Source organism: Muntiacus reevesi, chromosome 3 (genome assembly GCF_963930625.1).
Source record: "Muntiacus reevesi chromosome 3, mMunRee1.1, whole genome shotgun sequence".
Lineage (NCBI taxonomy): Eukaryota > Metazoa > Chordata > Mammalia > Artiodactyla > Cervidae > Muntiacus > Muntiacus reevesi.
In genome coordinates this window covers 129,426,985-129,452,148 of record NC_089251.1, presented here as the reverse complement: position 1 = coordinate 129,452,148, position 25,164 = coordinate 129,426,985, and the positions used below count along the sequence as shown (strand labels likewise).

The 25,164-nt window shown below is 50.6% G+C and overlaps 3 protein-coding genes across 4 annotated transcripts; 2 read left to right on the top strand and 1 right to left on the bottom strand.

Annotated features, from left to right (window-relative positions):
• Positions 1–57: 57 nt before the first annotated feature.
• Positions 58–3,176, top strand: STK16 (serine/threonine kinase 16). 2 transcript variants are annotated; one of them, XM_065927647.1, is made up of 8 exons: positions 58–199; positions 406–595; positions 1,146–1,365; positions 1,614–1,747; positions 1,918–2,038; positions 2,164–2,259; positions 2,665–2,786; positions 2,894–3,176. In XM_065927647.1, exons 2-8 carry the CDS (start codon positions 510–512, stop codon positions 3,030–3,032), a joined length of 918 nt encoding a protein of 305 aa, XP_065783719.1. In that variant the 5' UTR covers positions 58–199; positions 406–509; the 3' UTR covers positions 3,033–3,176. The 2 variants fall into 2 exon arrangements, with proteins under 2 accessions (XP_065783719.1, XP_065783720.1); XM_065927648.1 differs by lacking the exons at positions 1,146–1,365; positions 1,614–1,747.
• A 1,055-nt stretch (positions 3,177–4,231) lies between these two features.
• On the bottom strand, positions 4,232–8,634 carry LOC136164894 (tubulin alpha-4A chain). Its single transcript, XM_065930512.1, has 4 exons — positions 8,571–8,634; positions 6,579–6,801; positions 6,116–6,264; positions 4,232–5,871 (listed from the first exon to the last, which is right to left on the bottom strand). The coding sequence occupies exons 1-4, from the start codon at positions 8,571–8,573 to the stop codon at positions 4,900–4,902; spliced, it is 1,347 nt and encodes a 448-aa protein (XP_065786584.1). The 5' UTR covers positions 8,574–8,634; the 3' UTR covers positions 4,232–4,899.
• A 10,238-nt stretch (positions 8,635–18,872) lies between these two features.
• Positions 18,873–24,818, top strand: LOC136163205 (tubulin alpha-1D chain). Its single transcript, XM_065927646.1, has 4 exons — positions 18,873–18,991; positions 22,412–22,634; positions 22,942–23,090; positions 23,835–24,818. Exons 1-4 carry the CDS (start codon positions 18,989–18,991, stop codon positions 24,816–24,818), a joined length of 1,359 nt encoding a protein of 452 aa, XP_065783718.1. The 5' UTR covers positions 18,873–18,988.
• Positions 24,819–25,164: the final 346 nt, after the last annotated feature.

The window sequence follows — 25,164 nt, the reverse complement described above, 5'->3', positions numbered from 1 at the left end:
ACGTAATTACTGCTTCCGGTCCCTGGCGCTTCCTTCCAGCTAAAGCCGGGTGAGTGCTGTGTCCTGGCTGGCCCACCCAGACCGAGACCTGGAGTGGGCTCTGCAAGTGGTTGGTCCGGGCCTCGCACTTCTCCCCGGAACTACCCCGTGCCCTGCCTCTGCAGCCCAATGGGGCGTGCGAGTGAGGGGCCGCCTGAAGGTGGGCCGGGGTTGGAGGAAGTGGCCTGGGAGTCGCCGCGGGGCCTGGGGCTTTTTAAGGCACCTGACCCCAGTCTTCTTGGAGCGAGCGTTGCCAGGGCTTATTTTCTCTAGGTTCGAAGACCTGGGCCTGAGCGCTCACGTTGGCCCTTTAGGGGGTCTTCTGGATTGTACTCCGCCCATGATCTGCTATTCTTTTCCTTCCAGCATGACCTGCTGGAGCCCCAGCAACTTGCCTGAAAAAGACCACTCGACCTGGACGAACCCTTTGGCAGCTTCAGACCGTCACTGAGGAGGATGACTGAGACAATATGGGCCACGCGCTTTGCATCTGCTCTCGGGGAACTGTCACCATTGACCATAAGCGCTACCTCTTCATCCATAAACTGGGGGAGGGGTGAGTGTTTTGGAAATCATTTAGTCCCAAGAGTTGTGGTTTTTTGAAGGACAGCAGTCAGCACAGGATAGGGACACAGAGCCTCTAATTCACCAGACAGAGCCCAGCTCCTTGGTGGTCAGGAAAGTGGATTGAGGAACCAGTCTTCCTAGATTCACCATGTATAGCCTTGATAAGCCCTAGTTGCCTTATCTGCTTATTAGAGCTAATTGTGCTTCAGTGGCGGGGCTGTGAGGACTAAATGAGATAATTCGTATCAAGTGTCTCCCCTATTGCCTGATTCATAGCACTTGATAAAGGTTGGCTGTTATTTATCTAATATTTATTGAAGCCCTGCATTAAGACCATAGGACCTAGAAAGTGACTGTCCTTGCTCTATGTTAATAATCTTCAGACTTCTTTTTAGTGTCACACCTTGGGAGTGTTGCTATTAAATGGGAAAGACGCCCCCCACCCCACCCCACCCCCGCACTTCTCCCCAGGGACTTCCTCTGGATCCCAGCAGTATGGGAGATGACCTTGGTCCTTCACTGACCTCTTTGGCCCACAGTGGGTTCAGCTTTGTGGACCTAGTGGAGGGGTTGCATGATGGACAGTTCTACGCCCTGAAGCGAATCCTGTGTCATGAGCAGCAGGACCGGGAGGAGGCCCAACGAGAAGCAGACATGCATCGCCTCTTCCATCACCCCAACATCCTTCGCCTCGTGGCTTATTGTCTGAGAGAGCGAGGCACTAAACATGAGGCCTGGCTGCTGCTACCCTTCTTCAAGGTCAGAAAGTCTCCTGGCTATGGAGGGGGTTGCAACAGAGCCGTGTGTGCCAAGGACTATTATGAGCAGTCATGCACGTTAGGAAGCAGAGGTCATGTTCTGATTTGAGCATTTCAGATTTGGGTTTTAAGGAACCCACCTGGGGTGTAGGGTGTGTGGTGAAATTACTATAGACTCTGACATAGGGAAAGAATCAGGTCAGGGAGCGGAGGCTAAAAACATCAACTGCGGGGAAACTTGTTTTGCAGAGAGGTACGCTGTGGAATGAGATAGAAAAGCTGAAGGACAAAGGCAACTTTTTGACTGAAGAACAAATCATTCGGCTGCTGCTGGGTATCTGCAGAGGCCTTGAGGCTATTCACGCCAAGGGTTATGCCCACAGGTCAGTGGGAGGCTCCATGTACTTGCTGGACAGAAAGGAAGAGCCTCATCAAGAGAAATGAGAGATCTCTGTGCTCTTCTCCAGGAACAGTCCCTGTGATTCTTTTACCCCTCTAGGATCCCAGCCTTCTGGTTCAGGGATGCCCATGGGTCATTTCTACTTCCCCGCAGGGACCTGAAACCCACCAATATCTTGCTTGGCGATGAGGGGCAGCCAGTTCTAATGGACTTGGGGTCCATGAATCAAGCATGCATCCACGTGGAGGGCTCCCGCCAGGCTCTGGCCCTCCAGGTAAAAGTTTCTAGAGTCCTTTGCCCACCTCTTCCCCATCCTCAACCCCTTCTGGTGCATGCCCCGGTTTGGTCACATGACCAAGACCCGTGCCCTGCTTCTGAACTCTGGGGCCACTGTTCCAGGACTGGGCAGCCCAGCGGTGCACCATCTCCTACCGGGCCCCGGAGCTCTTTTCCGTGCAGAGCCACTGTGTCATCGATGAGCGGACTGATGTCTGGGTGAGGAGCATGTGGGTGGGAATGTGGGAGGGAAGGAGTGCTGCTCTGTGGCTGCTGTGAACTGGAGGAGCAAGTCTTTGGTTTCCAGTGCATGGGGCCCCAGGAAGCATGTATGTCCCCATCCCCCCTCAACTTCCTTCCTGGGAACTGTCACTGACACTGTACTCAGTTGCTCAGGAAGTGGTATAATCTTGCCCTTTGAGCAGGATAAGTATAACTAAATGTCAGGGCTGGAGGCAGCAGCTCAGCGCAAGATGCAGAGGCCTCCAGCTAACTGGCAGTTTCTCTGGGGCCCTGGTGGTGTCACGTGACTGAAGTCGGCATACTGTAGTCTCCTTTCACTACAGAATGAAACAGAGATGACTCCATTGGTCCCCTTCCAAGGAATAACCAAGTTATGCTCAGTCCCTAGGCTGTGTGCTATATGCCATGATGTTTGGGGAAGGCCCTTACGATATGGTGTTCCAGAAGGGTGACAGTGTGGCCCTTGCAGTGCAGAACCAACTCAGCATCCCACAGAGCCCCAGGTGAGCTCTGAAAGGAGCAGGGGCACTCCAGGCTCCTCCCTTCCGTTTGCAGGGATCAGAGCACAGGGGGCGGCCGCCCTCCTCACCCTCCCCTCCTCCTTCTGCAGGCATTCTTCAGCCTTGCGGCAGCTGCTGACCTCAATGATGACCGTGGACCCCCAGCAGCGCCCTCACATTCCTCTGCTCCTGAGTCAGTTGGAGGTGCTGCAGACCCCGGCTCGGGACGAGCACACTACCCACATCTGAACAAACCTGTGGCCACATTGAGAAGGTGGCCCCCGTGCCTTGGCAAGGAGCCGCCCTCCCTCAGTAGAATCTCCATCCATTCAGTCCAGGACCGTGCCCTTGTCACTGGGGGCAGCTGGGGGCTGGGACAGTTTGCTCGGCCTTCTGTCTCTGATTCTGCTCTCTCACCCCCAAGAGCAGTAACTGGACTGGAGGCCTGCCTGGGTAGGGGTGGGGGAGGGTGGGGGATGGGGAGAGGGGAACTGATAGAATATAGTCAAGGCTCTGAGCAGGACTGCTGAGCATACATCATGATCTGCCTCCAAATCTGGGGGCAGGAGAATGTATAAAACAAGAATAAAGTGAAAGCAGCTTGGTGTGATCTTAGTCTCATTGTTCCTGGAGTGAGAGGAGGTGCAGGGCGCCCAAAGGCTGGCTGCCTTTTCTGGGGGAGAGCCTGGAGAGAAGAGGGACTGGCGAAGCCTCAGGAGTGGCGTGACCATCCTTCCACATTCGGAGGCAGGTATCCCTACCTTAGATCTGGTTGGTGCGGGAATGGGCACTTCTTCTCCTAGCTTGTCTTAGTCAAAAACTTCAAACTCCTCTGGCCTGAGCTGGTTTCTATGCCAAGAACTGGGCCAAGGGCCCCCTTAAAGCACCCTCATCTCATTCTTTCTTCATTCCCATGGCTGGGTAGCTTAGTCAGAGCAGCCCAGCTGGTTTTCCAGGAAGGGCTTCTGGGTGGAGACACCTGAGGAAGCTTCGGGAGAACCACACAACTGGTTTCCAGCCTCTGCCTTGGGGCAAGGGGAGTGGAAGTGGTGGATATTTTAGCCCAGAATCTCTCAGAGATGGTTCTGGTTCACACATGGTTAATGATTAATGGGGCCTGTGTGATGTGGCAGTATCCAGCTGCCACTTCCTGCCTCCTCTGCTGAGTAAACAGGGGCCCTGCCTTTGCTGGGCTGGAAACCTGTTCCCTCAGGAAGGGCACTGTCTCCCTAAATCACCAGGGAGGGGAGGGAAGGGCAGGGTTGACATCTCCTGCTCCTGAGAGTGATGCTCCTCCCCCCCAAACTGTGCCCACCCTCCAACTGCTGACGTCAGTGTGGGTCCTGGGGTGCCTATTAGCAACCTTGAAGTTTTCCCCAGGGCCCTGGCAGGAGGCTCCCACCAGTTAGCACAGAAGCTGAGGCCAGAAAGAAAGCACAAAACAGAGGGGAGATGACCTGACTTTTAATGGCACAACCCTAGGCCCCAGCAAAACAGCAAGACCAAAAGTAAGCTTTGCAAAGCTGCTGGGAGGTGCACTGACACAAACAACTCTAGGAGATCACCCTTGTTCCCTCCCAGCCCCCAAGCTTATGACTAGGCTCCATGCCCAGGAACTCTGGGCCTGCTCAGCCCCACTCCCAAGCCCTTAAAACGCAGAGGTGTCTGGGCCAAGCTTTGCTTCCAGTGTTGGTGAATGCAGAGCAGCAGGAAGAATAGGTTAGCAGTCTAACTCAAACACAGAAACTGCTGGGTTTAAACTCCTACTTGGAAAGGAAGTGAAGCCTCAGATCCTTTAACGGCTCATGTTGGACAGGTCCAAGATCCGGTCCTCATCTCCCCCCTATCCTGGGCACTCCTAGGATGATATATGGGGTCATGTTTCCCGGGCCTGACAAGGGCCCCTTGGCAGGTCTAACCTTCAGCCACGGAAGGAAAAAGTCATGAGCAGCACATAGTGAGGGCAGTAGCAGAAACAACAGCAGCAGCAGCAGCACAAAAGGGGAAGGCAGCAAAGCTCAAGCACTCACAGAGGGGACGAGAAACCGTGCAAGGAGACTGTTTATTTCGAAAGGATTTTGCAATAAACATAGTGAGTGGGCTCCAGGCAGCGGTTCTATTCTTCTCCCTCATCCTCGTCCTCATAGGAGTCGATGCCCACTTCCTCGTAATCCTTCTCCAGGGCAGCCATATCCTCCCGGGCCTCGGAGAACTCACCCTCCTCCATGCCCTCGCCCACGTACCAGTGCACAAACGCCCTCTTGGCATACATCAGGTCGAACTTGTGGTCCAGGCGGGCCCAGGCCTCAGCGATGGCGGTCGTGTTGCTCAGCATGCACACGGCACGCTGCACCTTGGCCAGGTCACCCCCGGGCACCACAGTGGGGGGCTGGTAGTTGATACCGACCTTGAAGCCCGTGGGGCACCAGTCCACGAACTGAATACTGCGCTTGGTCTTGATGGCAGCAATGGCGGCGTTGACGTCCTTAGGCACCACATCTCCACGGTACAGCAGGCAGCAGGCCATGTACTTGCCGTGGCGGGGATCACACTTCACCATCTGGTTGGCAGGCTCAAAGCAGGCGTTGGTGATCTCTGCCACTGACAGCTGCTCGTGGTAGGCCTTCTCTGCAGAGATGACTGGTGCATAGGTGGCCAGGGGGAAGTGGATGCGAGGGTAGGGCACCAGGTTGGTCTGGAACTCCGTCAGGTCCACATTGAGGGCGCCGTCAAAGCGCAGGGAGGCTGTGATGGAGGAGACGATCTGGCTGATGAGGCGGTTGAGGTTGGTGTAAGTTGGGCGCTCGATGTCCAGGTTGCGGCGACAGATGTCATAGATGGCCTCGTTGTCCACCATGAAGGCACAATCTGAGTGCTCCAGGGTGGTGTGGGTGGTCAGGATGGAGTTGTAGGGCTCGACCACGGCCGTGGACACCTGGGGGGCTGGGTAGATGGAGAACTCCAGCTTGGATTTCTTGCCATAATCAACAGAGAGCCGCTCCATCAGCAGTGAGGTGAAGCCAGAGCCGGTGCCCCCTCCAAAGCTGTGGAACACCAGGAAGCCCTGAAGTCCTGTGCACTGATCAGACTGAAAGGCAAGAAGGAAAAGAGCAATGTGGGTGGGGAAAGGGCCTGAGGATTTCATATGTTCTAGCTTCACAAAAGCCTAAAATTTCTCAGGTGTTAAGGCAGACTAATGAGTATCCCACAGCCACAGCACGCTCTGAGAAATGTACAATTAGAGATGACTCTATGAAGTGGATTTGGAAAAAAATGTTTCTGACTATTAGCATCATTTCAAAAGCTTCCTTCCTTCCACCCCCAATTCTCACCAGCTTGCGGATCCGGTCCAGTACTGGGTCAATGATTTCCTTGCCAATGGTGTAGTGACCACGAGCATAGTTGTTAGCAGCATCCTCTTTCCCAGTGATGAGCTGCTCGGGGTGGAAGAGTTGCCGGTATGGGCCATTTCGGATCTCATCTGAAAAATCATACACCACATCGTTAGGGCAGAAACCACAAGGCTGTGCTCAGCACAGACCTCCCTCCCTCAGCCTGGTGGCTGTGGTCAGATATATGGAAGCATTCATCCTCCTGCCAGCCTGAGATAGCAGTGTGTGAGAGAAACCCAGATCTGCTGCCCAGTCCAGTCTGCGATCAGCCTCCTTTCTTTAGCTTCCAGCAGGGCAAGGGGTTTTCAGGGTTAGGAAAGCCAGGTCTAGACATCCTCTCTCCAGAGAGAAGCTTAGAGTCACTTTCCAGCCCCTCAATTCCACCCTCTCTTCCTCTGCTCACCAATTACAGTAGGCTCCAAATCCACAAAAACTGCCCGGGGCACATGCTTTCCAGCACCAGTTTCACAGAAGAAGGTGGTGAAGGAGTCATCCCCTCCACCAATGGTCTTGTCACTGGGCATCTGTCCATCCGGCTGAATTCCATGTTCCAGACAGTAGAGCTCCCAGCAGGCATTGCCCATCTGGACACCTGCCTGCCCCACATGGACCGAGATGCATTCACGCTGAAGGGTAAAGAGAGGGGACATGGCATAAGCTCCACATACATAAGTCCTTACCTCATGAGCCTCTCTCCCACCCTATCACCTACCAGTTAGGATGACTCAGTTGGCTAAAGGGCCTGAGCAGAGGTCAAAGAGGCTGGCATCCTGCCCAGGCTCTCCTGCATAGGACTTCCCAACTAGAGGCACCCAGTAGGGCTGGCCAGATCCCTCAGTCTACTTCTCCATGGGGACCTTGTCAAGTAAGAGCTGTGGCTCCATATGACCCTGCCACATTCACAGGACATTCAGGCAGGACGGAGAGGTCAAGTGCATGTGAGACAGGCAGACACTGCAGTTGCTGAGACAAGGACAAGCCGATTTTTTCAGCTGTTCCCAATCCTTACTCCCACAGATCAGCTTCTCAAGAGCCTGAGAAGGGACAGAAGGTTTTCCAGAGCTACAAATTTATAGCTAGAGGTCTGCCCTTGATTAATTCTTTGCTTTGAGGATGAACAACTAGAATATCATATAACCCTCTCACCCTTTCATTCTTGCGAACTGTAGAGGTGTCTCAGCCTTCCAGTCAGGCATCAACTGACCACGCTGGCCAGCAGGTTGCCCTGGCCCTCACCACCTTTAAATCCCCTTTGGCTCTGGGGATCAATCCCATCTGGCTGCTCTCCCCACCTCTACCCCCACACCCTGGGTATTTTCACCACGTTCACCCACTGCTGTACCCTCAGGGAAACTGCAGAGAGCAAAACCGGCAGGCGCCGGCAGTAAGGTTGTGGGCACTGGGGCACTCACTGCCCTAGGCTCATCCCTGCCAGTCTGGAATTAACCTCTGAAGAGCCAAAGTGGTGCAGAGCAGGGCCGGTGCGGCCTCCCTTTTCGACACCGAAATGGCGGGGTGACGGTTTGCAAACACCCAGAAAAGGAAGTGGAACCTGCGGTGAGGCCCTGAAGGTAACCTGCCTTGTCCTGGGCGGGGTGAGCGCCATCCTGCGCTCTGGCCCCGTATTCGCCCCTTCTAGATTCTTTCCAGGTCCATCCCAGTGGAAAGCGAGGATTGGATTTCGGCCCCCGTCCCTGGGCTATAAATACCACCCCCTACACACACCTCTTTCCCCTCCCCCCAACCTGGCCTCGGCCCGCGCTCTCGCTCATCGCCAGCTGTCTCTGCCCGTCCGTGCACGCGGACTCCGGCTGGAGAGATTCCGGCTCGCCTCACTAGGCCGAACCCCATTCTTGCCACCCCTCCAGGTTCAAAAGAGGGGTGCTGAGTCACGGGGGGGGGGTGCTGTGGGTAGAAGGGATGCGCCCACAGTCGGAGGAAAGGGGGATGCTGAACCAAGTGATCCGACCCCTTCCCACCTTCTTACACCAAGCGCGTGTTTGGTCAGTTCCAAGGACCCCGGGAGTGAGCGGGAGGCTAAGGGCGGAGGGCAGCCAAGCGGGGTCTCCCTTGACCGCGGAAAGGACGGGCCGCGGGACCGCGTGACTCCCCTCAGGAGGGTTAGGACACAAATTCTTGGTGGAGCAGGAGGGGATTCCAGGAGGACTCCTCTCTACTACTGAAGATTCCCACCCCGCTCCACTACCCTCTCCAGCATCCGAAAGTGGACAACTTGGCCCAGCCAAAGTCACCGGGAGGGGGTGGGGGAAGGCAACCACCCCCAACACCTCGAGAACTGAAACTCCAGATAGAGGGCCTGGCGGACCTAGCGGGAGGTTCCCCGAAGAAGAGGAGAACTTAGGGACGGGCGCGATGCCGGCAGGGCCGCACTCACCATGGTGAGTCCGGGCGGTGGGTCTCACGTAGAGTCCGGGTGACGGGTCTCAGTGAGAACTGCGCTAGCTGCAGTGCCGCACCGCTCTTATAGGCGGGGGGCGGGCCCGCGCGCTCCGACCGCCCACTAGGAGCGGGGCGGCCCAGACGCCCCGCCCCCGAAAGGTAGGCGGCCCGGAGGGGTGGGGCCAGGGCGAGTCCCCTCCCCGGGGCGTGCCAGAGTCTCTCACCTGTCCCGCGTGAGTGAGCAGTAGCGACCCGAGCTTAAACCCTTCTTTCCCGGCTTTGCGCCGACACTCGGAGCTCCCGAGCTCCGCTGTTGGGACGCAAGGCGCGGTGCCAGGATGTGTCTCTCCTGCACCTGCGTCGTGGAAGCGCCTGTCTCTAAGGTGTTCTGACTTAGGCCGGGTGCTGTAGAGGCTGTTTTTCCGGAGTGGCTGCAGCCAGCCTTCGCCGGTGCCCTCCCCGCCCCGCCTCTCTGAAGGCTCCGGCCGACTGCCTGGCTCTGGCCCGTCCCCCAGGAACGGCTTGCAGTCGCACAAGGCCTGCTGGTCCGCGGCCGGGACGGCTGGCCTTCGCCAACGCCCGCGGGCGGCCGAGGACCGGGAGCTGCACAGTCTGAGCCCCAGGTTGTCGATCCTTTAGGTTGCTCCGCAGAGCCGAACCCCACAGTCTGTCTGCGAGGGCCGACCCCCGGAATCTGTCGCGTCTCGCAGGCTGCCCGCTGGTCAGTGGCCCCGTCATCAGCACCGTCACTATTAGCCGGCCCTCGCCATAGCCACCTGCCCACTTTCCTGCAGCCAGAACCGCCGGAGTTTCTGGGATTCGCAACCTGACTGCCCTCTGTGACCTTGGGCAAGTGACTTAACCTCACTGAGTTCTTGAACCTCACCTTCACCGGTGAAAGGAGATAACGATCCCACCCCCATAAAGCATTGTGAGGTGTTATAACGTTTGTTGACTCTGAAGAGGAAAAAAGAAAATGGAGATTCTGATGTCATGGATGGTTTTGACTTTCCCATCCTCTTCAGTCCCTGAGCCATGGGCAGGATCTGCTACCTGCATCTCAAAGCCCTCGGAGCTCAGGCAGCGGTCTCAGCTAAAGCTATTCCTTCTTTCTACTTTTCATTCCCATGTCTTGCAAAAATGGGCTTTTCAACCTACTTCTGCTTTCCGTTGCATGCCTTACATTTTCTACCTGCATTTTCACTGCAGAAATCATCAGAAGTGCCCTACGTGCCTATTGGTGCATTCTGTCTCCTGGGAAAAGATTCACCTGTCTCTCCTATCATAGTATTTCCTAGGGCCAAGGCTGCCTGACAATATAACCCAGCAGGATAAAATAACTAGCAATGGCAACTTTCTACCGACAAAATAGCTAACTGATACCTTATTTTAGCAAGGCATGGAAAGAAACACTGTGAAATATGACAAGGTCTCTTTTCCCAGTAGACTAACCATATGGTTGGGAGAACAAGACTCATTCATAGAAAAGAAACCTGGCAAGGGCACATAATGAGGTTGCTTTGGGAAATGGGGTCACGGTCTCTACAGAGCAAGAAGCCTTGGTGACTACAGAACACGTGACCTCGTTCAGACCTTCCCTGGCCCTCTGTTTTCCTTGTGCAGCCCAACCCTACAGAGTGAGTATTTTAAGAGACTTGTGCTATCTTAGGCAAAACCCAAAACCTATTTGTTCTTCAGGTTCAGCTTCTTTTTCTGTAAAACTGGGATAATAACTTTGGATTGTGAGGACCAGATGAACTGGAGGATGCATACGTACACAGCAAAGAACTATATGTCCAGCTGCCTGGACTCTTAGATCATTTTGTTCATTTATTTTAGTGTGTGTAGCACCTCATGCTGCAGTTATTCATGCGTATGTTCATTTTATTAGACAGTGATCTTGCTGAAGGAAAAGACTGTGTCTTATTCACTTTTGTGTTCCCCGGTTCCTAGTATGGCACTTGGCACATAGTAACATTTGCTAAGTGTGTGTCAGATGAATTGTTTCACTATAGAGATGGGACTGAAATTAAGGTAAAACTCTTAAGCAGCCAGAAGTTTCAAATTAGCAGCCTGGAAAACAAATTCCCTCTCTGAAATGTTTCATCTGGCACCCACAGTGTTAACCCACATTGCATTTAGAATATGAAAAAAAAAATAGGAAATTTTTCTGTATGGGGCATCGCCAAAGACCACCCTTATGTTAGGAGACTTACTAGACAGACTCACAGGACTCAGCATAAGCTTGTACTCACAACTAGGGTTTATTACAGTGATGCAAGAACAATATGCACCTGGATAAAAAGGGGAAAAGACACAACAGGAGTCAGAAGGAACCCATGTCCTCTCCCTCCCATAAGGACTTACACAACGTATTCTTCCTAAATGAAAAGGGAGCAGTATTTCCCTGTAGTGTTTTTGCCCAAGAAAGCCCACTAGAGACTCAGCACCCCAGGTTTTTAGTGGGGTCTGTTCACAGAGGCACCTCTGCCTTACACGTGCCAAAATTCCAGACTCAGAAGAAAAATGGGTGTTCAGTATAAATCACATTGTTTACCCACACTGTCCAGGCACAACTAACTATCCTGATCAATCAGCTGTTGACTGGGAGCACTCTAAGAGCCAAGTTCTCAGATGCTAGCTGAGGGCCAACCTTGCGAGCAGGCCTTTCCAAGGATAGCTGTCTCAGGCCTGCTAGGTTAACGGTTTCAATCATGTAAAAAAATCCAGATTCTAGCTTATTGTGAAACAAATTGGAAGAGATGGCTATTCTAGGCCTGCATTCCCATTTAGCAACTGTGATAGGCAGAATAGCACTCCCCCCAAGATGTCCACATCCTAGTCCCTGGAATCTGTGACTACATTACCTTCCATGGCTAAAGATGGTGTGAATGTGATTAAGGTAAAGGTCTTGAGATGGGGAGATTTTGGATTTTCTGGTTGGGCCCAGTGTAATCACAAGTCCTTTTTTAAATTAAAACAGGTTTGTTTTTTTTTTTAATTATGAAAGTATGATAACACATTAACAGGAGACTTGGAAAATACAGAACAAAGTTACATATAGTTCCACTATACATTATAGTTATTTTTAAAAATAGATAAATTAAGATTTTTAGTTGGGCTTTCAATATCAAACTCTCAAAAATTAATACAGTGAATACAATACCATTTTCTCAAAAATTAACAATTCTCTTCTACAGAGTAGAAGGATCTAGTAGACCTGAAAAGCACTATGAACCAATTCAACATAATTAAGATTTATACAATTTTCACTCAGCAGTAGAATACAAATTCTGTTCAAGTTCCCATAGACTATAAACTAGAAGACACTGGGAACACATCCAGGGGCATAAAACAAGGTGCAAAACTTTCACCGTCTAAAGGTATTGAAATCATATAGAATCTCTCCTCTTATCACTGTAGAATTATGTTAGAAATTAGTATCAAAAGATATTTGACAATAACCCACCTATTTTCAAGTGGAATGTGACATTTACCAAGAGAGATAGAAGGGTCCTTCTAAATGGAAGAAGGAAGCAGGAGAGTCAGAGTCAGGGAAGGCGAGAGGTCAGAGTGAAGGCTCTCAAGATGGAAGGAAGCCATGGTGAAGGAATGCGGACAGCCTCTAGAAGACAGAAAAGGCAAGGGACGTGTCTTCCTCTAAAGTCTTTAGAAGGAAGGCAACCATGCCAACGCCTTGAATTTATCTGTAAACAGGTTTCCAATTCCAATGGTGGGAGAGGGGGCTCCCCCACACACCACCAAACAATTCTCAGACACCAGCAAGGGGGTTGAGAATACAGCTCGATTCTGCACTTTCTGTCTGGAGATAGCATCAAGTTCCACAGGTTAAAGGTTTGATCCTACAAAACTGTCCCCCCATTTCCTGCTTCAGATGCCAGTCACAAATCCCAGTTGTTACCTAAGCTTCTGACCCTCCAGCTACAAACTGGAAGTTCCAACAACCCCCTCCAACTCTGGATACCAACCGCAAGTCCATGTGGTTACTTGTCCTGACTGATGGGCTGCAGATTAGAGTTTACCATCACCTCTTTCTTGGGTTCAACTAAGTTGCTAAAGATGCTTGTAGGGTTCAGAGAAACATTTTACCTACTAGGTCACTGGTTTATTATACAAGGATATAAGCCAGGAGCAGTCAGATAGAAGGGATGCAGAGGGCACTGTATGGTAAAAGGACATGAGCTTCCATAATCTCTAGGTTCTCTACTCTGTCAGCATCTCCATGTGTTCACCACCCGGGAAGGTCTCCAAACCCCATCCTTTTGAGCTTTGATGAAGGCTTCATTACATAAACAAGGTTGATTAAATCACTGACGATTTGGTGATTGAGCTCAGATCTCCAGACACCCACCCCTCTCAGGAGGTCAGAAGGGCATGATGGGACTGAAATTTCTAAACCTCTAATTGCTCAGTTGGCTCCACTGGCAAGCAGGCCCCATCCTTAGGTGGGTCCAAAAGTCACCTCATTAACATAGCAAGACACCTTAATCACTCTCAACACTTAGGGAATTCTCAGGGTTTGGGGAACTGTGAGCCAACAAGAATGGACAAAGAACAAATAACATATAAGAAATACGTTTTGGTCATCTAAGCAGCCACTTTGTTTTCTTATAAATCATAAGATTGCATTCCCCATAAGATTTATTTTGGACTTTTGATCTCCAGAACATGGGATAATAAATACATTTGTGTTATTTTAAGCTACTAAGTTTGTAGCAATTTGTTACAGCCTCGATAGGAAACCAGTGCAGCAACAAATGTAGCTGGGTGATGGCTACCTTCTTAGGATGGGCAACATGCTGTTCCAGTTCACCCAGCCCTGTTACTCTGTGTCTCCCTGACACAGAAGACCAGGGCCCACTGCCATTTAACATCACATGCGCAACCCACATCACACATTCATGTTAACCTGGCTGCTGCAGCAACGAGTTCACAGTCCTAAGCAGGCTTCCTGGCAGGGAAAACGGAGAAGACAAGGGTGCAGGGAGACACGCCCAAGGCATGTTGGTGGAATATAGAGTCCGCATCTGGTTGGGCATGTGTGTCTGAGCATGCATGCTCATGCACATACAGGCATGACCGAGTGTCTATGTATTTTCTCAGATATAGACAGATCCCCTGAATAAGGGCCATAAGCTCTTGGTAGGTGTGCAGATAACAGTCCACATCGCCAAACAGAAAAGTCTTGAACATTCATATAGAATCTAGAAGACAATGCCAAACACTTTTTCAGTCTTCCTGATGAGGTATTGTTTAGTCCGCTCACCCAACGTGGGTGTCAACTCTCTCTTTGGATCGCTCTCCCTCTTCACCATGCCTATTGTTATCTCCATCTTTCCTAACTCTTTCTCAGAGTCTCACCTCCATCTTGAAGCAGTGTGGCAAGGTCATCAAAGTTCTTTGTTTGCTTTTGGCTGTGTCACATGGCACGTGGGAGCTTAATTCCCTGACCAGGGATCAAACCTGAGCCCCTTACAGTGGAAGCTCAAAGTCTTAGCCACCAGGAAAGTCCCCATCAAGGTTTAAAATGTCTCCATGGATTCCATCTGGGAGAGGTGGAGCTGAGCCTTACCGCACATCCATTTTTTTTTTTTTCCAGTCGGAGCATCTACTAGCTGTCCTTCTCCTCACAGCACTATCTTTCCTACGGGATAGTTCCATGTCTTCTCTCCTCCCTGCTGTCCACACTGGCTTGGTTCACATGTTCCACTGAGATGTTCTTGCTAAGGTCACCAGTGACCTCCATCTTGCCAAACCAGAGATCATGCCTCTCTCTTCATCTTTCTCAGCCTCTTAGCAGTATGTGACATAACTGATCCTTCCTTTATAATGTTTCATAGTTGAAGTACTTCCTTCTTGGCTTTGATGACACTTCCACTCCTGGTTTTTGTCCTAGCCACTCCTTCTCGGTGGTCTTTGATGGCTTACCTCTAAAGGGTGTTCCTCATAGCTCATTCCCAGGCTTTCCATGTGCTCTTTCTCCCTGAAGGAGCAATAGTTGAAAGTGGGTGATGAGTATATGGGATTTTATTATGTTATCTCTACTGTGGGATGTATTTTCAAATGTCCATAATTAAAAGCAATTGTACCTTATCTAGGGTTACTCAAAAAAGAATAGTTAGAGTGAATAGCTGGAGTATAAACATCCCATGCTGCAGTGAAAGAATAGAATAAAAAGAAAGCTGTATCACCTATATGTTGATGACTCTCAAAGGTACTCCTCCATTTTGGACCTCTCTTCTGAGCTTCAGAGTCACATGACTGTTTGCCTTATTGATATCATACCTTGAAAGCCCCTTAGACATCTCAAAACAACACACTCAAAGTAGAACTCTCATCACACTCCCTGCTAAACCTGCTTCTGTCCTAGGCTCCTGAAAGTGAAAGTCATTCAGTCATGTCTATACCAGTCCGTGGAATTCCCCAGGCCAGAATACTGGAGTGGGTAGCCTTTCCCTTCTCCTGGGGATCTTCCCAACCCAAGGATCGAACCCAGGTCTCCCGCACTGTAGGCAGATTCTTTACCAGCTGAGCCACAGGGAAGACCAGAGTCTGGGTGAATAATACCGCCTTCCTCCCAAGTCCTTAGGTAAAAACGGTGGACTGTCCTGTGTTCCTCTTTCATTTTCTTCCTCCCCTCTTTTATTAATGAGAATGTTTTAGCTTCAAATCATGGAAAGCCTAGCTACCAACAGCTTAAACAATGGGTGTATTATTATCCCACAAGAAATCTGAATGGAGGGTGGTTCCAGGATTGGTTCAGTGATGTCACCAATAAGTCCAGTATTTCCAGCTTTCTGTTCTGGCATCCTCAATGGCCTGGTGACGTCTTTTCTCCTAATCACAGGATGACTGCCACAGCTCCAAGTATCATGCCCTCATGTGACACCATCCTAAGGCAGAAAAGGGGGGGGTGGTTTCCTCCCACATCTCTTTTTATCAGAGAGAAAAACCTTTCCTTAAAGCACCCCAGCAGACTTTTCCTTGTATCTCACTGACCTCAGGCCTAAACTAGTCATTGGAAGTGGGGACTGGAACTACATGAATGGTTTGGACTAGCCTATACTTACTTTTAGGTCTAGAGAAAGGCCATCTTCCTTGACCAAGTGGAAGGGTGAAAAATTATACACAATTAGGACCACACCAACAAAGAAGACACGGAGGCATGGGTCAGGTAAGGCTGTTGGGTAGGTCTGCACAGCCCAGATTAGCATGTCCTATCACTTCAACCCGGTTACTTCCCTCACCCCCAGTTTAGTCCAAGCTACCATCCCCTCATTTCTGGATATTAGCCTTGGTCTCCTCACAGTTTCCTGCTCCCATTCTTGAACCTCTATAATGTACTCTCCACATAGCCGCTGCAATACTCCCTCTAAAACAAAACACAAAGTAGGCTGTGAGGCTTGCTTAACCCCCCACCCCCATCACATTTGTAATAAAAGCCATTCTCAGGACTTCCCTGGTAGTCCATTGGCTAAAACTCCAAGCTCCTAATGTGGGAGGCCCGGGTTCCATCCCTGGTCAGGGAACTAGATCCCACGCACCACACCTGAGTTTGCATGCTGCAGCTAAAGAGCCCACAGGCTTCAACTAATACCTGGTGCAGCCAAATAAGTAAATAATTTTTTTTTAAAGCCATTCTCCTTCCTAGGCCCCTTTACCTCTGTGAACTCCCTCCCTCCATTTCCTTGTATACACCAAGCTTGCTCCTTTGCACTTGCTATTCTCTCTGCCTGGAGCACTACAATTCAGATCTTGGTGTGGCCCACTCCTCATTAATTTCAAACATCACCTTCCTGGAGAGTGGCTTCTTCTCAGTAGTAGCCCCCTCTCCTGCTCTCCCCTCACCCTGTCTCTTTCTGTGCCATTATCTGTTTTGTTTTCTTCAAATGTTCATTGCTATCTGAAATTCTCTTGTTTGTTTAGTTATTATGTCTTCCCATAAAAATAAAAACTCCTTGAAAGCACAGACTCTTTTGTCTACTACCACTGCATCTCTGGCAACAGTGCTCGGCACACAGCAGACAATAAACATTGCTCAAGGAATGAAGAATATTGATTACCTCTCATTTTATAACTTAGATATATTACATGCTCTTTAAAAAAATTCTCAGGACTTCCCTGGTGGTCCAGTGGTTAAGGCTTTGGCTTCCAGTGCAGGGGATGGGGGTTCAATCCCTGATCCAGGAACTAAGATCCCATATGCCTCATAGCCAAAGAAACAAAACATAAAACAGAAGCAATATTGTAACAAATTAAATAAAACTTTAAAAATGGTCCATATTAAAAAAAAAACTTTAAAAAAATAAGTCTCTTTATTCTTGTTTTATATGAGGTCCCTCCCCCTGCCTGCTTTGAAGAGAATTTTCTTTGCAAAATTAGTGTTGTCGACGTTGACTTTGAGATGCCTAACTTCAAAGATCCGTTGGGGGAAGTTGGAGTGCTAGCAGGAGACTCTGGGGCCCAGTGGGCCCCAAATCCTTCCTTCTGGATAATAATTCCAGAGATCTATGGCTTTGTGGACCAACCCAGTGTAGATTGGGCTTTCTCACCTTTGAAGTGTTGGTTGGTTGTGTCTTCTCTCCAGGGATCCTGGCCTTTTAGTTCCAGGTAGGAGAGAGAAGACCTAAGTTCATGGCCCAAACCAGGGTTAACCATCTTAATATTCTGGGTCACACCCTGGTATACTAGGATGAAAAGGGCTCTGAAAAAGCCCCACCCTCAAGATAATTCTTTCACCATTTGCCATACTGACTGAAGAGTCACATTAGAAACTACTTCCTGGAGAGGGTTGCTATTAATAGACAAGATTCTTTTATTTGCTAAATCTGACATTCCTATTCCTGGTCAAGGCACCGGCTGGAAGTATGACTGGAGAGAGGCAACGTGGTTTCCAGGCAGCATTAGGCACCATTTGAGGTTAGCAGTCATGCATTTGAAGTCAGATCAGTCAATATAGTTCTGGGGTTTTCTACAGCCACTGTTTAGCGGGTCAGTGCAGGCAGAATTGGTGAACAAATGGATTTCACCAGAGTTGTGGTTTGGTCAGTCAAGGAAACTGAAGCTAGAGGGAGACAAGGGAGTTGAGGGGTATGTAAGGAAATGATCACCACTGACCACGGAATTTAAAATAAAAACACAGGAGAGGATGAGGAACATCGAAAACTCTGCCATGTGGAAATGGGAGAGGCACAGACCCTGAGTCCCAGAGGAACCGTAATTCTGCCACTAATTAACTCCCTCATGCCAAGAGGCAGCAATTTCCTTTTCTTCCTCCGGGAGCAGAGGCCTTCCCTTGCCTACCTCACACAAAGTTGTTGAGGGACTCAAAGGAGACAAGGGCGTGGGGGGTGGGGGGTTGAGGCTGCCTTGAGAACAACAAAGCAGGATGCAAATGGGAGAGAGTAACATTTTTATTTCATAATTTTGTCCCAGGCCATATGGTGACTACTTCTGTGGGGAAATAAGGCCAGACTAGACAAGCAAAGACTTGCATTAGAACAGGGAGAGACAGTTAGGAATAGCCTTGAAACTGCTCGGTATCTTGCCTTGCCCGTTGGACAACAGTCAATTCTGGAGCACATGTATCTTGTTTAATCTCACAGTATACTACGTCTCCCCAGTCTACAGATGAGAAAACTGAGGCAAAAGAAGTTAAGTGTGTGCTAAGTCACTTCAATCATGTCTGACTCTTTGTGACCCTATGGACCATAGCCCACCAGGCTCCTCTGTCCATGGGATTTTCCAGGCAAGAATACTGGAGTGGGTTGCCATTTCCTTCTCCAGGGGATCTTCCTGACCTGGGGATCAAATTCATGTCTCTTAGGTCTCCTGGAGATGGGGCTAACCTGAGCTCTAGTTTCTGCTATTCTCTAATATTCTAAGTTTCCACCCAGAAAGCCCCAAGTTGATCTCCTGCCCTAGGTAACTCATTATTTCTGGTCCACTGCAGACTTTTCTTAGCCCCGCCCACTCCTCTTCCAGTCCTCACCAGTCCTGGGGGGTCGGGAGGGGTGGGGGGGTGGTGCTGGAGCTCAGACGGCTTAATTTCTAAATCCTCTCCCACCTGTGACGGCCAGGCTGCGGCACCAGGGGTTGTGTGACTGAGCAACGGACGCCGTGTACCCAGAGACCTGGATACCTGTGTGGGGCTACCAGGGCCCCTCCTCTGCAGGCACCTCCTCCCCTGCCTGGGCCCAGGCCCAGCGCCTGCCTGCTGCCCGGTAACCAAGTCAACAGACCTGCCCTCCTGGGGCCGTTTCTAACAACATTCCCCCCCACTGAGAGCAGACCAGAGAGTATAAGGAGGCCAGCAGGCTCTGTGTCCCTCACAGACCTGTCCCCGCCTTCTGTCTTGCAGCAGACCACCCCAGCTAGTCCCAGGCAGGCAGTATGGTAAGCAGAGGTGGGGGCTGAGGATGCAAATGAGGGTCCCTTGTGTCCAGGGGTTGGTGGGCTACAGTGTGGAGGCACGTGAGGTATGGGAGAGGGAAAGAGACTTGCAGATGGGTGTGTGCCCCCCCCCAAATGTGCTAGTATGTGGGGGCCTGTTCGGGGGGTGGAGAGAGATAGGTGATGGTAACTAGGACCTGGGTAAGAGCCTCAGCAGTTGCTGAAGGGCTTTGAATTTAGGGGTAGGGAGAGCGGGGTGAGTAGGACACAAGTAGAAAGTGCAGGCAATTTCCTCTAAACCTGGGCCCCTGCTGGCCTCTGGTTCCAGCTCCCAGCTGTACGGACCCATCCTCCTAGGTTGTCCTTTCCCTGAGCCTTGACCTGACTCCTCATTTCAGCTCTGTACCAGGGGGGAGAGTAAGAGGGGGTGGGAGGGTGCTGTGTGGGGGAGTGGGGCTTATTTGGTATCTTTTACCCAAACCTGCCCCCCAGGCGGGACAGAAAAGCAGTTAGAAGTGTGGTTGGAGCCAGGCTGTCCCTTCTCTGAATATTTCTGGTTTTGCTCATGACCTTGAGCAAGTTGTTTGACTCCTCTGAGAGTCAGTAAAATAAGGTAATAAAAATACCTACCTAAGGGGGCCGTTATGAAGATTAAATGAGATAGTGTGTGAAGCGCTTAGCACAGTGCCTGGCACCTAATCAGTGCTTAACACATGGAACTAAGTACCCGAATGACAAAGCCTGCAGAGTATGAAATTATAGTATTTTCACCGACAAGGAAAGGTAATGGGAGCAGCCGCCTTGAAGCAACTCTGTCCACGTCCCAGAGGGACAGGGGTTTGAGGCCAAGTCTGTGTGACTCCAGGGCCTGGGTTCTGTGCCCACACCCAGAGTGAGGGGCATTGTTTCCAGAGTCTCAGGCATTCTCCATCTCAGCTGTGGGGGCCAGGTCAGTGTCTGGCTCTGTGCATGGGACCTGGGCAGGCTCTGAGATACAGCAGCAGGCATTGACCTTGCTGGGTGATTGGTGAGCTGAGTCAGCCCTCTCTCATGGACCTGGGGATTTTTGGAGTCCTTTGTCCCTGAACCCCTCCCAGCTTAATTCATTATTTTCTCTTTTTAAATTTTTCTTTCTTTCTTTCTTTCTTTCTGTGCTGGGTCTTTGTTGCTATGCAAGCTTTCTCTAGTTGTGGCAAGCGAGGGCTACTTTCTAGTTGCAGGGTGTGGGCTTCTTGTCATGGTAGCTTCTCTTGTTGTGGAGCACAGGCTCTAGGGAGCCCAGGCTTCAGTAGTTGCAGGTCGAGAGCTCAGTAGTTGCGGCTCCTGGGCTCTAGAGCATAGGTTCAGTAGTTGTGGCACATGGGCTGAGTTGCTCTGCGGCATGTGGGATCTTCCTGGATCAGGAATCGAACCTGTGTCTCCTGCATTGGCAGGCAGATTCTTCACCACTAAGCCACCAGGGAAGTTCCTGTGACTTTCTCTTACTATGACTTCTAGGGTTGGGTGATGGAGGAATGGATAAGGGGATCCAATAGAAATATGGCCTGCCCTAGTCTCTGTTGTGCAGTGAGCCAGGCAACTTGCATTCTTTCACCTGCAGAGTAATTCTAGGAGGGGGCTCTTATTATTGTCATTTCTCAGGGAAGATGCCCTCAGAATATTGAAGACTCTTGCTTGAGGCAAGTGAGGAAGTAATGGGGCTGGGATACAGATGGTCACTGTATTAATCCCAGTCATCCAAAAAAATCACAAGAAGTTAAGGCCCTTGCGTCATATTTACAAAGTCAGAGAAGTGTTAAATTTGTGGAGAAAGCATCCTCTTTAAAAAAAACTCTGAAATATTTCAGATATGCAAAAAGGTATAAAGGATAATATGATGAACACCTGCTACCCAGCTTAAGCAACAGAATCCTCTGACTGCATTCACTTCCCTCCTCTACCAAACAAAACCATTATTCCAAATTGGGTGTTAATATTTCCTTTGCTTTTTTTTTAATTTTTGTAACACATTCCAAGAATATATAGCCAACATAAAAATGTATCTGTAAATGATGCATACAAGTTGAAGATTTACATAAATAGTATCATTCCTCTTAATTTACTTTTTTTCTGGTAAGAATTTTTTGGGGTAAGTTTCTTTCTTGTATTCACCCACGCCCACTTCTGAATCATTCTTTATCCATTTTCTCCTGTTGCGGGCCTTCTAATTGGCTTCTGTCGCTATGGTGCTGTGACTGTTCCTGCACCTGTTTTCTTGTGTACCTGTGTGAGAATTTCTCTACAGCAAGGGCATCTTCAGCTTTTCTGATATTGCCAAGTCACTTTCCAAGACAGATGCATCACTTTGGGCTTCTAGCAGCAGTGTGAGAATTCTCATGTCTCCACAACTGCCACATGATTAAGCCTTAAAGCTTGGGGAAATTTGGTGGATGTGCTTGAGTTTTCTGTTTTGTTGTTTTTTTTTTTATGGCCATACAATGGGACTGGCAGGATCTTAGTTCCCCATCACGGACTGAACCCTGACCCTCATCAGTGAAAGTACAGAGTCCTAATTACCAGATGGCCAGGGAATTCCCTCGTTTTTAAGGTCTGCCATAAACACTTCTCAAGGGGAGCAGGGAGAAACACTCTGAGATCCCACTTCCCACACTGTCACATATCTTATCATGTGAAAGTCTCCCTTTCCTAGACAGTGAGCTTCTTAAGCACAGGGACCAGGTGTTAAGTGTTATGAATTTCCAGTACTTGCACAATGTCAGGCACATAATGGAGGCTCAATACAAGATGAAGCAAGTGAGTCAAGTCTCTCTGATGCTCATGGGGCTCCCCAAGCAGAGACCTTTCTCTTTTCTAGGACCAAGCAAGTTACCCCAGTCCTGCTTCAGGGGCAAGAGTTCTTTGACCACCAGCCTTGAACCATGTGAGGAACAACTTTCTTCCCAGACTCTCTTCACTCCAGAACCACACACACCCAAGAGGAAAGAACAGCACACACACATCCATTCCAGACCCACGTTCCCCTTCTTCACTGGCATTTCTAACTGTAAAGTGAATCCATAGTTCTTTCTGCTCTTATAAACTTCATCCTTGTCTCTGAAACCTCACTTGGTTCTTGCTTTCCTTATTAATGGATGCTATGTTCTTTCTGGACGTGAGTGGGTTGACTATCATGCTCTGGCAGACTCATCTGAGCCCCTCAATATTCCTCAAGATGCTTAGTCACTGAGCAGGACTCTAATCTTAGAAATGGTCACATCTTCTGCTTCCCCTGAGGGTTTTATCCCCATCCCACACCCCCCGGAAGATGGGGCACAGAAAGCAAAGTCTAGGAACTTCTGCTCCCAGCTGGAGAACCACTCAAGGAAGGAAGGCAGAAATCGTGTCCAGGCATGATACCCTTCTCTCTGCCCTTTGCCCACTCAGCGTGAGTGCATCTCAGTCCACGTGGGGCAGGCCGGCGTGCAGATTGGCAATGCCTGCTGGGAGCTCTACTGCTTGGAACATGGGATCCAACCAGATGGGCAGATGCCCAGTGACAAGACCATCGGGGGAGGGGACGACTCCTTCAACACCTTCTTTAGTGAAACTGGGGCTGGAAAACATGTGCCCCGGGCGGTGTTTGTGGATCTGGAGCCCACTGTGATCGGTGAGTGATGATCAGGCCCTGTCATGCCTTGTCCCAGGTACCCCGGCAAGTCCTCCTTCATAACTGGAGAGCTCTGGAGTTGTGGTTCCCAGTTGCTGCAGCCGATCAGAACTCCAGATCTGCTATCACTCAGCTCCAGAGTCTCAAGGTCACCACACATCCCTTTCCTTTTTATTGACGTACCCTTAAAGCCAAGAGCAATAGCAACTGCCTGAATGGGCCTGGTGACCCCACCCTTTCTGTGTACCCTGGGGCTCTGGGAGCCAGGCTGCAAGGGGAGGGGCACCTAAAATTCTGTTTATTGCAGATGAGGTTCGGACAGGCACGTACCGCCAGCTCTTCCATCCAGAGCAGCTCATCACTGGCAAAGAGGATGCTGCCAATAACTATGCCCGAGGCCATTACACCATTGGAAAAGAGCTCATTGACCTGGTGCTGGACCGGATTCGGAAGCTGGTGAGAGAAGAGTTGAGGGCTGGGGAAGTGGGAATTTGCATTCCTGTCGGGAAGTGATCTGGAGGCCAGATGAGGAAGGGCATCTTCCATCCTTGGGAGAGTCTCCCAGACAAGAATTAAACACACAGGATCAGGACTAGTGAGGAGGGGAGGCAGAGGGTGGGTTCCAGCCCAGAGCTGGGTGTCCTATTTATCTCCTACAGTAACTGGCCTGATGCTGTGCAGAGTGGCCACCAGTCAATAGGCTGCCTGGCCAAGCTATGAACGCCCATAAGCAGTCCCAGATTGTCAACCTGTATTGTAGAGATGTGGACAGAAGGCCCTGTGAAAAAGAGGGATTCAAACAACACTGGTCCAAGGCTCTCTGATCAACTTGGGCCTCCAGCAAGGATGTGGACCAGGTTTCTGGGTTGTTGATCTCAGTAAAGAAGCTCTCCAGAGACAACAGAAGTTAGATCGGGAGGGGGGCATGGGTAGGAAACCAGGTGGAATTGGCAAGTTGTGATAATAAATGACCGTTGGCACAGGAGTCAAGAGAAATGTCTGTGGAAGGTCTCGGGAGGTTTGAGAGAGGAGGAGGGGCAAGGAGAGGAGAGTGGGACCACCATATCAGAGCCTATTTTTTGCCCTTGGAAAAGTCTTCCAAGGATTTTATGAAACTTTTGGGGAAATCGCAAACAGCACAAGCTGGTTCTTTGCTGTTGGTCACCAGTGGTTCAGATCCCACGTTTCTCTTCGCTCTAGGCTGACCAGTGCACAGGACTCCAAGGGTTCCTCATCTTCCACAGCTTTGGAGGGGGCACCGGCTCTGGCTTCACCTCACTGCTGATGGAGCGGCTCTCTGTTGATTATGGCAAGAAATCCAAGCTGGAGTTCTCCATCTACCCAGCCCCCCAGGTGTCCACAGCTGTGGTCGAGCCCTACAACTCCATCCTGACCACCCACACCACCCTGGAGCACTCAGATTGTGCCTTCATGGTGGACAACGAGGCCATCTATGACATCTGTCGCCGCAACCTGGACATCGAGCGCCCGACTTACACCAACCTCAACCGCCTCATCGGCCAGATCGTCTCCTCCATCACAGCCTCCCTGCGCTTTGACGGCGCCCTCAATGTGGACCTGACGGAGTTCCAGACCAACCTGGTGCCCTACCCTCGCATCCACTTCCCCCTGGCCACCTATGCACCAGTCATCTCTGCAGAGAAGGCCTACCACGAGCAGCTGTCAGTGGCAGAGATCACCAACGCCTGCTTTGAGCCTGCCAACCAGATGGTGAAGTGTGATCCCCGCCACGGCAAGTACATGGCCTGCTGCCTGCTGTACCGTGGAGATGTGGTGCCTAAGGACGTCAACGCCGCCATTGCTGCCATCAAGACCAAGCGCAGTATTCAGTTCGTGGACTGGTGCCCCACGGGCTTCAAGGTCGGTATCAACTACCAGCCCCCCACTGTGGTGCCCGGGGGTGACCTGGCCAAGGTGCAGCGTGCCGTGTGCATGCTGAGCAACACGACCGCCATCGCTGAGGCCTGGGCCCGCCTGGACCACAAGTTCGACCTGATGTATGCCAAGAGGGCGTTTGTGCACTGGTACGTGGGCGAGGGCATGGAGGAGGGTGAGTTCTCCGAGGCCCGGGAGGATATGGCTGCCCTGGAGAAGGATTACGAGGAAGTGGGCATGGATAGTGTGGAGGGGGAGGGAGAAGAGGAGGAGGGGGATGAATACTAACAGAATCCTTTGTGTCTGTCCTAAATAAAGTGCTGTGGCCTCATTGTCTCCCACATGTCTTTTTCTCTTGGGAAAACCAGTGGGGGTGGGTTCCTTCATAAGAGATAAGAAGGCTAGTATCTTAGACTGGGTTCCCCAGAAAGCAGATCTGACTTCAGATTTCATTCCAGGGAGCAGAATGAGCGCTGTGGTGGGTAAAGCAGAGAAGGAGGGAGAATTCATCCTGGAGAGGATGTAGCGGGATAAATGGCATCTCAGAAACATTCCTTGGGAGATTGGGCAGGAGATGAGGTGAGGGTGGGGAATTTCTACACTGGCTCCTTTCTCGCCTTGGTTAAACCTTCCC

What these genes read in the sequence shown, in the direction of transcription:
- LOC136163205 (XM_065927646.1), top strand. An exon ending in TCTGGAGCCCACTGTGATCG is followed by an intron (nt 22,635 to 22,941) that starts GTGAGTGATGAT and finishes TGTTTATTGCAG; the next exon opens with ATGAGGTTCGGACAGGCACG. An exon ending in TGGACCGGATTCGGAAGCTG is followed by an intron (nt 23,091 to 23,834) that starts GTGAGAGAAGAG and finishes TCTTCGCTCTAG; the next exon opens with GCTGACCAGTGCACAGGACT.
- LOC136164894 (XM_065930512.1), bottom strand. An exon ending in TTTGGAGCCTACTGTAATTG is followed by an intron (nt 6,265 to 6,578) that starts GTGAGCAGAGGA and finishes ATGATTTTTCAG; the next exon opens with ATGAGATCCGAAATGGCCCA. An exon ending in TGGACCGGATCCGCAAGCTG is followed by an intron (nt 5,872 to 6,115) that starts GTGAGAATTGGG and finishes CTTGCCTTTCAG; the next exon opens with TCTGATCAGTGCACAGGACT.
- STK16 (XM_065927647.1), top strand. Translation starts at nt 510, where the DNA reads ATGGGCCACGCGCTTTGCATCTGCTCTCGGGGAACTGTCACCATTGAC. An exon ending in GCCAGGCTCTGGCCCTCCAG is followed by an intron (nt 2,039 to 2,163) that starts GTAAAAGTTTCT and finishes CCACTGTTCCAG; the next exon opens with GACTGGGCAGCCCAGCGGTG. An exon ending in AGCATCCCACAGAGCCCCAG is followed by an intron (nt 2,787 to 2,893) that starts GTGAGCTCTGAA and finishes CTCCTTCTGCAG; the next exon opens with GCATTCTTCAGCCTTGCGGC.